At 41.6% G+C, this 14,143-nt stretch overlaps 1 protein-coding gene across 3 annotated transcripts in view; it reads left to right on the top strand.

Moving 5' to 3' along the window:
• Positions 1–356: 356 nt before the first annotated feature.
• Positions 357–14,143, top strand: part of NUP160 (nucleoporin 160) — a 54,841-nt gene continuing 41,054 nt past the window's right edge. For 2 of the 3 annotated variants that reach the window (XR_014326406.1, XM_082845490.1), the window contains exons 1-7: positions 388–488; positions 758–869; positions 4,250–4,460; positions 5,085–5,307; positions 6,642–6,720; positions 7,607–7,721; positions 8,451–8,609. Coding sequence is in view for 2 of the 3 variants with exons in the window: in XM_082845490.1 (XP_082701616.1) it covers positions 389–488; positions 758–869; positions 4,250–4,460; positions 5,085–5,307; positions 6,642–6,720; positions 7,607–7,721; positions 8,451–8,609 (999 nt within the window). In the remaining variant the exon portion in view is untranslated. Of the gene's footprint in view, positions 489–757; positions 870–4,249; positions 4,461–5,084; positions 5,308–6,641; positions 6,721–7,606; positions 7,722–8,450; positions 8,610–14,143 lie in introns of all 3 variants that reach the window. The other variant, XM_082845489.1, reaches the window with a different exon arrangement.

Raw genomic sequence — 14,143 nt, 5'->3', positions numbered from 1 at the left:
CTGGGCCTCCCCGGACCTCGACCCTCGCGGGAGACTGGGCCCCGCTGCCCAGGCGGGCGTTTTTAAAATGGAAACAAGCCCGGCCCCGCCCCCTGCCCTGAGAACGCCGGGGAAATGGCGCCGCGCCTTGGGGCTTCCTAGCAGGCCACGCAAAGGTTCCCGCAGGTAGAGTCTGCAGGCTTCCCCTACCTGCTTCTCATCTGGCTTCCTCCCTGCCCACCCTGTCTCCAACTAACTCGGTGGGAGCCTCACAACGCAGTGTCGGACACGCGCTTGACCTCTGCCGGCTTCTTCACGTGCCCGCATCTCCACCCGCTCCGCCCCCGGAAGTGACGACGTCCGCCGGGTCCTGCTGGTGTCCCGTCGGGCCTCGCGGTGGCGCGGAAAGATGGCGACGGCGGGAGCCGTGGAACGGAGCTTCGTGGAGCTCAGCGGAGCTGAGCGCGAAAGGCCGAGGCACTTTCGAGAGTTCACAGTCTGCTGCATTGGTACGGCAGAATCCCAGTAGGGCGCGATCCGATCCTTCGCTTCTGGCTTCTCCCCTGGATCCCTAAATCTCTGACCTCCCGTTCATCCTTCTGAGCCCACATGCCTATAGCCCCGGAATCAGAGCTTCTTTAGTGTCCTACTTCTGCGTCTTTGCTTCCCCTTCTTTTTGTATGGATTGTCAGTCCGTCACCCTCTGCTTTCTTAGCACCCTCAGTGCGTGTCATTCCCAGAGAACCACCTGTGCAGGCTGACCACTTTCATTTTGCAGGAACTGCAAATGTCGTGGCCGGAGCCGTGAAATACGGTGAGAGCGCGGGAGGCTTCTGTTATGTGGAAAGTGGCAAGTTGTTCTCCGTCACCAGAAACAGGTTCATTCATTGGTAAGTGCTGTGTTTGTCAAACCCCCTGGAAGGTCGGGTTATTCGGCGGCTGAATTTTCGCGGCAGTTCTTAAGGTGTCATTCATTCTCCGAAGTGGTTATCGACAGGAAAAGAGAAAGACTGTTTTCTATTCATATGTGAATCAGTGGAAAATTAAGGAGACCCAGAGTTCTAGAAGAGGTACCCTCCCAGGCAGCACTAAAAGCAGAAGAAATGTAGCTTAGGGGTTAAAGTCCAAAAGACCAGTTTTAAACATGAACCCATTATGTTTTTATAGTGCTTTACAGCTTCCTCATTCTACAAATATGTTTGAGCCTTTATAGTCAGGCACTGCTAGGTGTGCTGGGGGTGAAGTGAGGAACAAAAACAATCACCATTTTCATCATGCAAGATGTAACAGTGTAAGAATAGATGTGGACCCACCTTTCATGGGGCAGTTTTGAGAAGAGGGAAGACATTATATAGCTAATGACCACATTTATAAATACAAATTTTTCATACTTGCCTAAGAGGAAAAGTATAGGTGCTTTGAGGGGCTAATGGGAGTACCAAATATTATTGGTGGTGCTGGGAAGTCCTAAAGCAAGTCACATTTAAACTGAGATCTGAAGGATGAAACGTTAGCCAGGCAAGGGGTTGAGGGAGAGAGCAGTTCAGCAAGTGGGATCACCGTGCAGAAAATCCATGAGGTGGAAAGAACGGTGACAGGTTTGAGGAACTGACTGAAGGTCTGTGTGGCTTAGGTGCAAATGGGCAAAATGGAAAATGATGTGACAGATACTAAGACTAAGGAGGTAGGCAGGACTCAGATCAGGAAGGACCCTAAGGTCCTTTTTAAGGATTTTGGATTTTATCCTTAGTACATTGAGCAATCATTGATGGGTTTTAAAGGATTACTAAAATGATCAAAATCACATTTTAAAATAATCAGTCTACTTTGTGGAAAGTAGATTTGGGTTGGATGGGTACAATACAAAAGAACAACTTGCTTATATGATGGACCAGGTAAGATGTTAGTGACTCAATTGTGGGAGTGGCTAGGAAAAGAGAAATACATGGATTCAAGATACACTTAGAAGTTAACTTCATTTGGACCTGGAGATAGATTAAATATGGGGTGAGTGAGGGGTAGTAAGGGAAAAGGAGGGAGCAAGGACAAGCTCCTATTTTCTAGTGTGACTAACCAAATATTGGGTAGAGGGTTTGCCATCTAATGCGATACAGAAGATGGGTTTTGGAGAGATGTAAATAATTCTTTTAGAGGTACTATTGAAATATCTGTGTAGTAGCTCTTTGGCAATGTCAAGTAGGCATTGAAATTTATAGGCTCAGAAGGAAGACCTGTGTTAAAGATGCATATCTCATTTATATAAGAAATATTTATGACGGAATTCCCTGGCGGTCCAGTGGCTAGGACTCGGCACTTTCACTGCTGTGGGCCCAGGTTCAATCCCTGGTCAGGGAACTAAGATGCCACAAGCTGCTCAGCGTGGCCAAAAAAAAAAAAAGAAATATTTTTGAGTGCCTAATATGTTCCAGTCAATGTTTAGGGACTGAGGACATAGCAGGGAGCAAAGCAGGCAGTCCCTGCTCTTGTGGAGGGAGCAGATCAACAACAATAACCAAAAATACCAAGTAAATATAATTCACCAGGTAATAATTAGAAGAGAACAGGGAAGAGGGAAGGGGAATTATTATTTTTAATATTTCACACAAGGTAGTCCGGCAAGACCCAGTGATAAGTTGGCACTTGAGCAGAGGAAGTAAGGATATCTGAGGGATGAGATTTCAGGTAGAGCCTTCCAAGAAAAAGGAACAAAAAATGCAAAAACCCTGGGTCAGGAGCTTGTGTGTTGTTTTCAAAGAATGGCAAAGGGCTAGGAGTCTGCAGCTAAGTGAACAAAGGATAGAGGAATAAGGTAGCCAAGAGCCAGATTAAGGCTTTGTCGGTTATTTTAAGGCTTTGACTCTTACTCTGAGTGAGATCAGAGGTTTTTAAGTGAAGAAATGGCATGGTCTAAGTCGTGTTTTTAAAAGGTTGCTTGGCTGCTGTGTTGAGAACCGAGTGTAATAGAAAAGGGTGGGAGCAGGGAGACCAGTTAGAGGTTGGTGCCACAATCCAGACAAAAAATGGTGGTGGCTTAGACTGGGGTTAGTATTGTTAGAGGCAGTGAGAAATGTTCTGATTGTGGATATGTTTTTTTTTTTTGCGGGGGGGTGCTGTGTTGGGTCTTCGTTGCTGTGCGCGGGCTTTCTCTAGTTGTAGCAAGCAGGGGCTACTCTTCGTTGCAGCGTGCGGGCTTCTCGTTGCAGTGGTTTCTCTTGTTGCAGAGCACGGGCTCTAGGTGTGCGGGCTTAGTTGCTCCGCAGCGTGTGGGATCTTCCCAGACCAGGGCTCGAACCCATGTCCCCTGCATTGGCAGGCAGATTCTTAACCACTGTGCCACCAGGGAGGTCCCTGTGGATATGTTTTAAAAGTGATTTTATTAGAATTTACTATTAGATCAGATGTAGGGTATATAGAAAGAAGAGATTCAAGGGTGACCCCCAGATTTTTGGCTTGAACAACTAGAAGTTATAGAGATGTCATTAATGAGTTGGAAAAGTACAGGTGAAGCAGGTGTTTTTGTTTCTTTGTCTTTCAGGTTTGCTGTGTCCTGGAATTCTGTTTTGGACAGGTTTAGTTTGAGATCCCTGTTAGATATACAAGTAGAAGTGTTGAGGCAGTAGTTAGGAGGTCAGTGGAGAGTTTGGGCTGAATGAGATACAGATTTAGGAATTGTAGGCATTCAATGGCATTTAAAGCTGTTATATCAAAGGAGATCATCTAGAGAATGGATTCGGGTAGTGTGGTAGATGAGGTGATGGCAAGTTAGGGCATTCCCAGAATAGTGCTTTCTATGGTTCCAAAGCTACCACATGGCAGAGTTGTGCCTCAAGAAGAGTCTTCCCTGCATCCTAGTAGGAGGAAGCTATAGAAGGGGAAATACCCACATTTATAAGGTCACTGTAGTTTGACCCTGTAGTAACATACGTAGAGGCCACATTGCACTGTAAGTAATGAGGGTGTGTGGTGTGAATTTTCATTATAGTGGAGTTTAATTGCTTTGAATGTTGTTTTTAAAAAATGGACTATGAAGTTTGGAAATGCCTCCATTTAACAGAGAATCATATAATAAGATTTGAATTTTATACAGTGCTGTGTTTTGTAGACTATATAATGTGGTGGTTTGGAATGTCAAAATTGGTCTGAGTTTGTTTATCCAAAATTTTCAAATTGGGAGAGTTCACCTGGAAATTATTGCCATACATTTCAATGCAACAATCAGAAAGAAAAGCATAAACTTTTTTTTTTAACAAATGTCTCTTCACTTTAATAGGAAGACCTCTGGAGATACATTGGAGCTGGTGGAAGAGTCACTGGACATAAATCTGTTAAATAATGCAGTTCGCCTCAAATTCCAAAATTGCATCCTCTTACCCGGAGGGGTTCATGTCTCTGAGACTCCGAATCATGTGATAATCTTGATATTAACCAATCAAACAGTGCACAGGTTACTTTTACCACACCCTTCCCGGATGTATAGGAGTGTAAGTTGGTTAAGTATAATATCCTTTAATTCCCAAAGTTACTCTGACTGTCACAAATTTAGTAATAGAGCAATGTCCTTTGGAATTGAAGAATATTTGGATTCTTTGCTGGCCCTAACCAAGCATACTATCATAGTTACTATTTAAAATGATCACACACATTTTAAGCTGCAAAAATAGTTTCATTAAAAAGAATAGCTTTGGGGACTTCCCTGGCAGTCCAGTGGTTAAGATTCCATGCTTCCACTTCAGGGGGCACAGGTTCCATCCCTGGTCTGGGAACTAAGATCCTGCATGCCATGTGGTGCAGCCAAAAAAAAAAAAAAATAGCTTTCTGGGAACTCCCTGGTGGTCCAGTGGTTAGGACTCCACACTTCCATTGCCGAGGGTGCAGGTTCGATCCCTGGTTGGGGAACTAAGATCCCACAAGCCCTGCGGCCCAGCCAAAAATAAAAATTAAAAAAAATAAATAAAGTGGAGAGCCATGATGTAAAAAAAAGAAAAAATAGCTTTCTTTTTAAGCTCAACAATTTTTTACTTTAAAAACTGATAGCGATTGGAAGGAACTGAGCAAAATCCAGTTTATTTTGGTTTAACAGATTTTTCTTTTTAATTACTCCACAGGAGTTGGTAATTGAAAGTCAGATGCAGTCAATATTCACTGACATTGGAAAAGTTGACTTCAGGGATCCTTGCAACTATCAGTTAATTCCAACAGTACCTGGACTCTCCCCTCATTCTACCACCTCGGCAGCCTGGCTTAGCAATGACGGGGAGGCTCTGTTTGCTGTACCATCTGCCTCTGGGGGAATCTTTGTTCTTAAACTACCTCCTCATGACGTACCTGGTAAGAACAGGAATTGAGCATGAATTTAATTTTAAACAAAGGAATACTGGCATTAAAACAGATGTTAGAAGTCCAAGGCCATCATCCAATGCAGGAATTGCTTCTATACTACCCTAAAATGATCATTCATTATTGCTTGCATTATGACTCCCTAATGCTTTACTGTTTTTTTCCTAAGAGGGCGGGATTTTATATAGTGAATGAGGGACTGTCCAGCTTACTGGAATATGGGAAAACAGATAACTGTAAGGTGACCTATTCTAAGGCCTTTAGTAGACATGAGTTGACTGGTTTTCTACCTTCACTTTGTGGTACTGTAACTAAAATAAGTTACCTGAAACAAGGAAGCTCAGTGCTGATACCCTGCTACAAGTCACCACTCCTCTTACCTGGATTATTGCATTTGCTTCCTAAATAGCTCCCCAGATCTGTCCTTACCCCTCAGCAGAAACTTCTCAGGAAGACCGATACATTTTAAAACCCAGGGTGAGTCATGTCATTCCACTACTCAAAGCCCTCGGATCGGGGCTGTTCTTCATCTCACTCTGAATAAACCCAAAGTCCTTACTGTGACACCCCACTGCCTCTCTAATCTCATCGTCTCATTCTTTCCCCCCTCCTCTGAACCGGCCACATGCCTTCTTGCAATTCCTTGAACATACCAGGTACACCTAGCTCAGGGCTTTGGCGGGGCTAGTCTCCCCAGCTACCAGTGTGGCTCATTCCCTCAACTCCTTTAGGTTCTTACTCAGTGTCACCTCAGTGAGTGACCTGACCACCTTTTTAAAATTGTAACACAATTTTAACAATAACACAATTGTACACATGCACCCCATCCCCGTTCACTATACCCTTTCTATGTTTTATTTTTCTCCACTCTTTACATTCTACTTAATTTGTTAACTGTCTCTGCTTCTCCCTTCCTGCCAATGGAATGTAAGTTCCATGAGGACGGGAGTGTTTTAATTTGTTCTATTTACTGCTGTATCTCTAGCATCTAGAACTGTGCCTAGCACATGAAAGGTACTCGGTGTTTCTTTTGGAAAGAATGAAGTGCTGCTTCTGAGCAGCAATATGGGTTACTGTTTGTAAATGGCAAAAATTTCCCCTAGGAATATAAAAATGCTGTTGTTATTGTTCCCATAATGATTCAAAATATTTTAGGTATGGTGTATGTGGAAAGGTACAGCCTAAGACTTCTTAGTATAGAAATGTAGAAGCCTGTCACCTGTTACAAATTCCTTGTTCATGGTTGCATCCTTCTTGCCTTTGGGCTTCACTAAGTATGATCAAGAGGTGCCTTGGATATCATTGGTCTATTTTCAATCTTGTAGGGATGGTGTCAGTTGTGGAGCTGAAACAGAGTTCAGTAATGCAACGATTGCTTATAGGCTGGATGCCAACAGTTATCAGGTGAGTGGTCTCTGGTCGGTAAATCATAGGGCCCAAGAACTTAATCTTTTGCCCTGGTCAACACCTGTTAGTACTTCTAGTCTGACTCCAAGGCAAATAAACATTATACTGGAAAGGAGAAGGGTCTACACAACGTTACATTCCATCTGAGAAGAGCTGCACTCCAGAGCCCACTTCATTTGGGACTTGACACTTTGACAACAGAAACTGGCTTACTATACTTCTCACAATATCCAGTTCAGTACTCTGCCCTGACTTACCAAATCCAATTTTGTGTAATATTAGAAGTAGAAAGTTTGATGGTTAGAACAGTATTCCATTGATATCTAGAGCTTTTTAAAATTTATTAGAATAATGGATATAAATCAAATAGAAAATGTAGTTATCTTTTTTTTTTAATTAATTTGTTTATTTTTGGCTGTGTTGGGTCTTCGTCGCCACACGCGGGCTTTCACTAGCTGCGGCGAGCGGGGGCTACTCTTCGTTGCAGTGCACGGGCTTCTCATTGCAGTGGCTCTCTTGTTGCAGAGCACACTTCTAGGCACGTGGGCTTCAGTAGTTGTGGCGCGTGGGCTCAGTAGTTGTGTCACGCAGGCTCTAGAGCACAGGCTCAGTAGTTGTGGCACACAGGCTTAGTTGCTCTGTGGCATGTGGGATCTTCCCGACCAGGGCTCAAACCCATGTCCCCTGCATTGGCAGGCGGATTCTTAACCACTGCGCCACCAGGGAAGCCCAGAAAATGTAGTCATCTAATACCAGCCTATAAACTCTTTTCCTTTTGTTAAGAGTGTGCATTTATAATTTTATTTTATCTCTTAAATTGCAAATTCTAATGATCAGGTAATTTGCAACAATAAAACTCTAAAACTTGGCCTTATGTTTTCAGAGGTGATCAGGGGCCTTCAGATCGTCCCCTGAGTCTTGCTGTTCATTGTGTCAAGAACGATGCCTTCATCTTTGCTCTATGTCAGGATCATAAACTACGAATGTGGTCTTATAAGGTAAATGCTACATTTATAGTTACTGCAAGTTAAAATAGGATTGCAAATTGAAGGGGAATTGAAATAAATCTTGCTTCTCATAATATGATCAGATCTCTTAGTTTGGAAATTATGGGGCATTTCCAGGTTCAGACAGTTTCATTTAGCTTTATTTTTCATACATTTCTCCCCTAACTTTTTGTATTTTTATTTTGAAAATTATGAGTCCTACAGAAACATTGAAGTGGTACAGCGTATACTCTTCACTTCGAAACAAATGTATTTTCATCTTTATTTATTTTTTTTGCGGTACGCGGGCCTGTCACTGTTGTGGCCTCTCCCATTGCGGAGCACAGGCTCCGGACGCGCAGGCTCAGCGGCCATGACTCACGGGCCCAGCTGCTCCACGGCATGTGGGATTTTCCCGGACTGGGGCACGAACCCGTTTCCCCTGCATCGGCAGGCGGACTCTCAACCACTGCGCCACCAGGGAAGCCCAACAAATGTATTTTTAAAATGCAAGTTGGTAAAATAGTTTTCAACATTCGCAAACAAAACAGCTGATGATTTTATTTATCAGACTAAAGAGATATTTTCGTCTCAGCCCTTTAAAAAAAACCCCTTAGGGCCCTTCAGATGAATTAGATACAGTGCTAGATGTAATGAATGTGCATTCTTTAAAAAGGGAAGGAGTTTGTTTTTCTTCCTGAATATTCTTTAATACTACTTACTAAATGTTTTCTTGGGCAGGAGCAAATGTGCCTGATGGTAGCTGACATGCTAGAGTATGTCCCTGTGAATAAAGATCTTCGGCTCACTGCTGGGACTGGACACAAATTACGATTTGCCTATTCCTCTACCCTGGGAGTCTGCCTAGGGATATACATGCATGCACCAAAGCGAGGACAGGTATGAAACAAATAAGACACGTATCAAGTTATTCTGTATATACTGATATGGGGAAGTAGCTATAGACTCATTGAGTCTATTTAAGCTTTTCACACCAACCTAGATGTATCTTGTGTTGTTTCCACGGAGATGGTAGGTTTTGTGCTAATATGTGAATTAAAAGATCTTGAAGGAAAAGTCAGGATGAAAGGGAGTAGAGAGTTTAAAGGAATATGGAAGGAAAAGTTAACCAAAACTAAGCAAGAAAGAGCCAATTTGAAAGTATGGGTGAAAAAATGGAGTTGTGAAAGGGATGTAGGTGTTATTAAGAGGTACAGGGGAAGTTAATTTTTAGAAATAATTTTGCTCATCATCTAATCGCTAGCTATTGTATGTCAGTGAGGTATTTAGGATACAATACAATAGTATAATCATATAATAAACAGCCACGGGAATTCCCTGGCATTCCAGTGGTTAGGCCTCTGAGCGTCCAATGCCAGGGGCCTGGGTTCAAAGGGGAACTAAGATCCCGCAAGCTGCGTGGCCAGATAAATAAATAAACAGCCGCTTGTTGGGTATTGTGTGTTTGGCATGTTGCCAGGCCCTTTATGTACATTAATAGCAAACGCTTGGACTGTGCCTATTACTCACACACTGCACATATCATCCATTTAATCCTAATAACATTCCAGGGAGGTAGGGTTTGTCCTCACTCTGCCGGAGCCCTGATTCCCCGTGCTGGGTGCTGCTCTGCTTGGTGCCCTCCTCACTCCTATTGGGCTCTGATATCCCACTTCAGGTTGCCCTTCCACATGGATGCCCTCCTCACCCTACTTGGGCCCGGACACTCTGTACTAGTCCCCCCCCGCCCATGCAGTGGACACCCTTCTCACCTACTTGGGCTCTAGTCCCCAGTGCAGGCTGCCACTCTCTGTGGACACTCCTCACCCTGCTTGAGTTTTCACCCTGCCCCAGACCTTCCATATATGTGGACACCCTCTCACCCTACTTATACGCCTCACCCTAAGCCAGGCTACTCCCAAATATGAAAACTCTTCTACATTCTTGGGTTCTTGATTCATTCTGCAATCCCCTCCTTGGGCTCATAATTTGTTAGAATGACCCACATAACTCAGGGAAACACTCACTTACATTTACTAGTTTATTGGGTGATAAATGATGAAGAGGTATGTAGGGCAAGGTCCAGAAAGGTCTCATGGTATTGAGGTGCACCACCCTCCCAACACATGGATGTGTTCACCAACCTGGAAGCTCTCCAAATCCCATACCTTAAGAATTTTTAAGGAGGCTTCATCACATAGGCATGATGGGTTACTAATTCAATTTCTAGCCTTTCTTCACTTTCCAGAGGATGGGAGTTAGGGCTGAAAGTTTCAAGCTTTTAATTAGACTTGGTCTTTCTGGTGACTAGCTCCCATCCTGAAGCTATCCAGGAGTCACCTCATTAGAACAAAAAGTGTTCCCATAACCCAGGATATTCCAAGGAATTTAGGAGCTCTGTGTCGGGAACCAGGGTCAAAGATCAAATATTAGAACAAAAGATGCTCCTAGCACCTCTATCAGTCAGGAGATTGCAGGAGTTTTAGGAGCTCAGTGTCAGGAGGCAGAGTCAGAGACCAATATGTATATTTATTATTACTTCACCGATTCTGATAGAGGTTTGTTGACTCTGTAGATCATATTGGAAAGAATTGCCATCTTGGCAATATTAAGGCTTTTGGTTCATGAACATGGGATGCTTTTCCATTTATTTAGATTGTATTTAACTTTTTTAGCAGTGTTTTGTAATTTTCATAGTATTAAGTTTTGCAGGGTTTCTTTAATCAGTTTATATGTATATATTTTATTCCTTTTGATACTATTGTAAATGAAATTATCTTCTTATTTTCATTTCAGATTGCTCATTGCAGGTTTATAGAAATACAATTCATTTTTTTATATCAATCTTGTATCCTGTAACCCTACTGAACTCTAATTAGTTTTAGTAGTGTTATAGTGGAATTTTGGGGACTTTATTTACAGGACAATATCATCTGCAAATAAAGATAGTTTTACTGCTTCCTTTCCGATCTGGGTGCCTTTTTTTTTTTTTTTTCCCTTAAATTGCCTTGGATAGATCCTCTAGTACAATGTTGAATAGAAGTGACAAGAGTTGTCCTATTCCTGATTTAAGAGAGAAAGTTTTTAGTCTTTCACCATTGAGTGTGATGTTATCTGAGTTTCTCATAATGCCCTTTATCGTGTTGAGGAAGTTACTTTCTATTCCTAGCTTGTTGAGTGTTTTATTAATGAAAGAGTATTCAGTTTGGTACCACGGCCTTGATTCACATTGACACCAATAATTTTACCTACCGTTGCTTTTGCATTATCAGTGCAAATATTAACACTGTGAAAAGGGCAAATGATGTAGTGTTATTATGAAAAGTGTTTTGACCTCACTAATCCCCTGAAACAGTCTTAGGGACCTCTAGGAATCGGACCTCTAGGAATCTATGGACCATATTTTGAGAACCACTGCTCTAAACATTAGTCTGAGATTGAATATGCTATTTTAAGAGTGGTATCAAACTGAGCTGCGCTATTACCTCCTTTGGTTTGAGCATTATGGTTCTATTAATGAAGCCTAAAATCAGATACACTTTTAGCAGCCATGTAACACTGTTGTGCCTATTCAGAGTATAATGAAGTTGAGGTCTTTTTTTTTTCCTTCTTTTTTTGAACAAAAACTGCTCTTCAGCATGTTTTTTTCTCCCTAATCTACACATTTGAAGGTTTTATTTTTAATCTCTGTAATATTTTACACCCATTCCAATTTTTTTTTATTAAATTTATTTATTTATTTATTTTTGGCTGTGTTGGGCCTTCGTTGCTGTGCGCAGGCTTTCTCTAGTTGTGGTGAGCCGGGGCTACTCTTCTTTGTGGTATGTGGGCTTCTCATTGTGGTGACTTCTCTTGTTGTGGAGCACGGGCTCTAGGTTCACGGGCTTCAGTAGTTGTGGCTCACGGGCTCTAGAACGCAGGCTCAGTAGCTGTGGTGCACGGGCTTAGTTGCTCCGTGGTATGTGGGATCTTCTGGGACGAGGACTTGAACCCATGTCCCTTGCATCAGCAGGCGGATTCTTAACCACTGCGCCACCAGGCAAGCCCTACACCCATTCCTGTTAATTTCATTTGTTTCTTCTTGGTTTTCTTTTCGTTCTTTGGGTTCTAATTATGTTAATAAGTGCATTAATTTAACCATTTCCAGCATCATGTTCTCAGTGTTATAAATATGCCGTCTGTATTTCCATCTAGGACACTAATAAAAATCTCAAACAGAAGTCCTGTAGACCTTTGGTGTGGTCTGTGGAATGGTCCTAGGCCACAAATTATTTGTTACTGGATTGCAGTAAGATAGATAAAATCAGAAAGTGAGAGAATGCATTAGAAGCTTTTATAGTGACATTGCCACAGACATTCAAGGTTTCTGTATTTCATAAAAGTATCAGTCTGGAACAGATTAGAAATTAAAGAAAAAAAAAACACTTCCTTTCCACATATAGTTTGAGAAGCACTGCACTAGACCAGCATTTTTCCAACTTTTTGGCTAGAATCTACAATATTTTACATTGCTACATAGTGTATACATATGTGGTGATGATGGGCATGTAACAGAAAATAGTTTTCATGAAACATGTTTACCTTTACCATGAGTGATGAACTGATAAACTCTGATACTTTATTTCTTTTTCTTTTTTCTTTTTTTTTTTTAATGCTGGTTGAGACCTCCTAAATTTGATTCATGTCCCACTAATGGGTTGAAATATGCAGCTTGTAAATACAGCTCTAGGCTAGAATGAATATGAGCATTACATATATTTCTCATATTTCATACACTCCTATTTTTCTCTCAAAAGGACTCTCACTGTATATTTTTCTTTTAGTACTTCCTTGTGAACAGTTGCTTGTGTTATAAGGATAGAATCTTCATCACTCTTATCAGTTTATAATACACTTTCTTTATCAAAAAAAATTATTTAAAATATTGTCCATCAAATATTATTTTTGAGTTTGACATTTTTTGTTTCAGCAACAGAGTTAAATACTAAACATGAATTATTTTATAGGGTTTTATTTTTAGTGAAGATTGACTAGAGTTGATTTGTATTGTGTGTATGTTTTAAATTATTTTTGGTACTTTGGTAAAAATATAAACTTAAAAATAGATTTCTCACCATAGTGAGATACCACCTCATACCCAAAAGGATAGCTACTTTCGGGGAAAAAAACAGAAATACCAAGTGTTGGAGAGGATGTGGAGACATTGGAACCCTTGTGCATTACTGGTGGGAATATAAAATGCTGCAGCCACTATGGGAAACAACATGGCAGTTCCCAAAAAAATTAGTCATAGAATTTCCATAGGGTCAAGCAATTCCACTTCTGGGTGTATACCCAAAAGAATTAAAGTAGGGTATTTAGGAGATATTTGTACACCCATGTTCATAGCAACAATATTCCCAATAGCCAAAAAAGTGGAAGCAACCTAAGTCTTCATCGATGAAAGAATGGATAAATAAGATGTGGTGGGCTTCCCTGGTGGCGCAGTGGTTGAGAGTCCGCCTGCCAATGCAGGGGACGCGGGTTCGTGCCCCGGTCCGGGAAGATCCCACATGCCACAGAGCGGCTGGGCCCGTGAGCCATGGCAGCTGAGCCTGTGCATCTGGAGCCTGTGCTCCTCAACGGGAGAGGCCACAACAGTGAGAGGCCTGCATACCGCAAAAAAAAAGAAAAAAAAAGAGAAAAAAAAAAAAGATGTGGTATATACATAAAATGGAATATTATTCAACTTTAAAAAGGAGGGAAATTCTGGGACTTCCCTGGTGGTCCAGTCGTTAAGACACTGCACTTCCAATGCAGGAGGTGCAGGTTCAATCCCTGGTCGGGGAACTAAGATCCTACATCCCACATGCCATGCGGCCGAAAAAAGAAAGGAAGGAAGGAAATTCTTTTTTTTTTTTTTTTTAACATCTTTATTGGGGTATAATTGCTTTACAATAGTGTGTTAGTTTCTGCTTTATAACAAAGTGAATCAGTTATACATATGTTCCCATATCTCTTCCCTCTTGCGTCTCCTTCCCTCCCACAGGAAGGAAATTTGACACATGCTGCAACATGGATGAGACTTGAGGATGTTATGCTAAGTAAAAATACAGTCCCAAAAAGACAAATGCTGTTAAGATTCCATTATGTAGCAGTCAAGGTCATAGTAGAATGCTGGTTGCCAGGGGCTGTGGGGAGGGGGAATGGGGAGTTATTTAATGAGTACAGGGTTTCTGTTCTGAAAAAATGAAAAAAAGTTTTGGGAGTTCAGTTGCACAACAATGTGAATATACCTAATACTACTAATCTGTACACTTAAAAATAGTTAAGATGGTAAATTCTACATGTATTTTACCATACTTTTTTAAAAAAATTAGCTTCTGAATGCTGGTAAGTCTTGCATAGAAGCGTAACATGTTGGTTGTTTCAAGTACTGAATTATCAACTTGTGT

This window comes from Leucopleurus acutus, assembly GCF_964270905.1.
Source record: "Leucopleurus acutus genome assembly, chromosome: 8".
Classification (NCBI taxonomy): Eukaryota; Metazoa; Chordata; class Mammalia; order Artiodactyla; family Delphinidae; genus Leucopleurus; species Leucopleurus acutus.
This window is presented reverse-complemented; position numbering and strand designations above follow the sequence as displayed.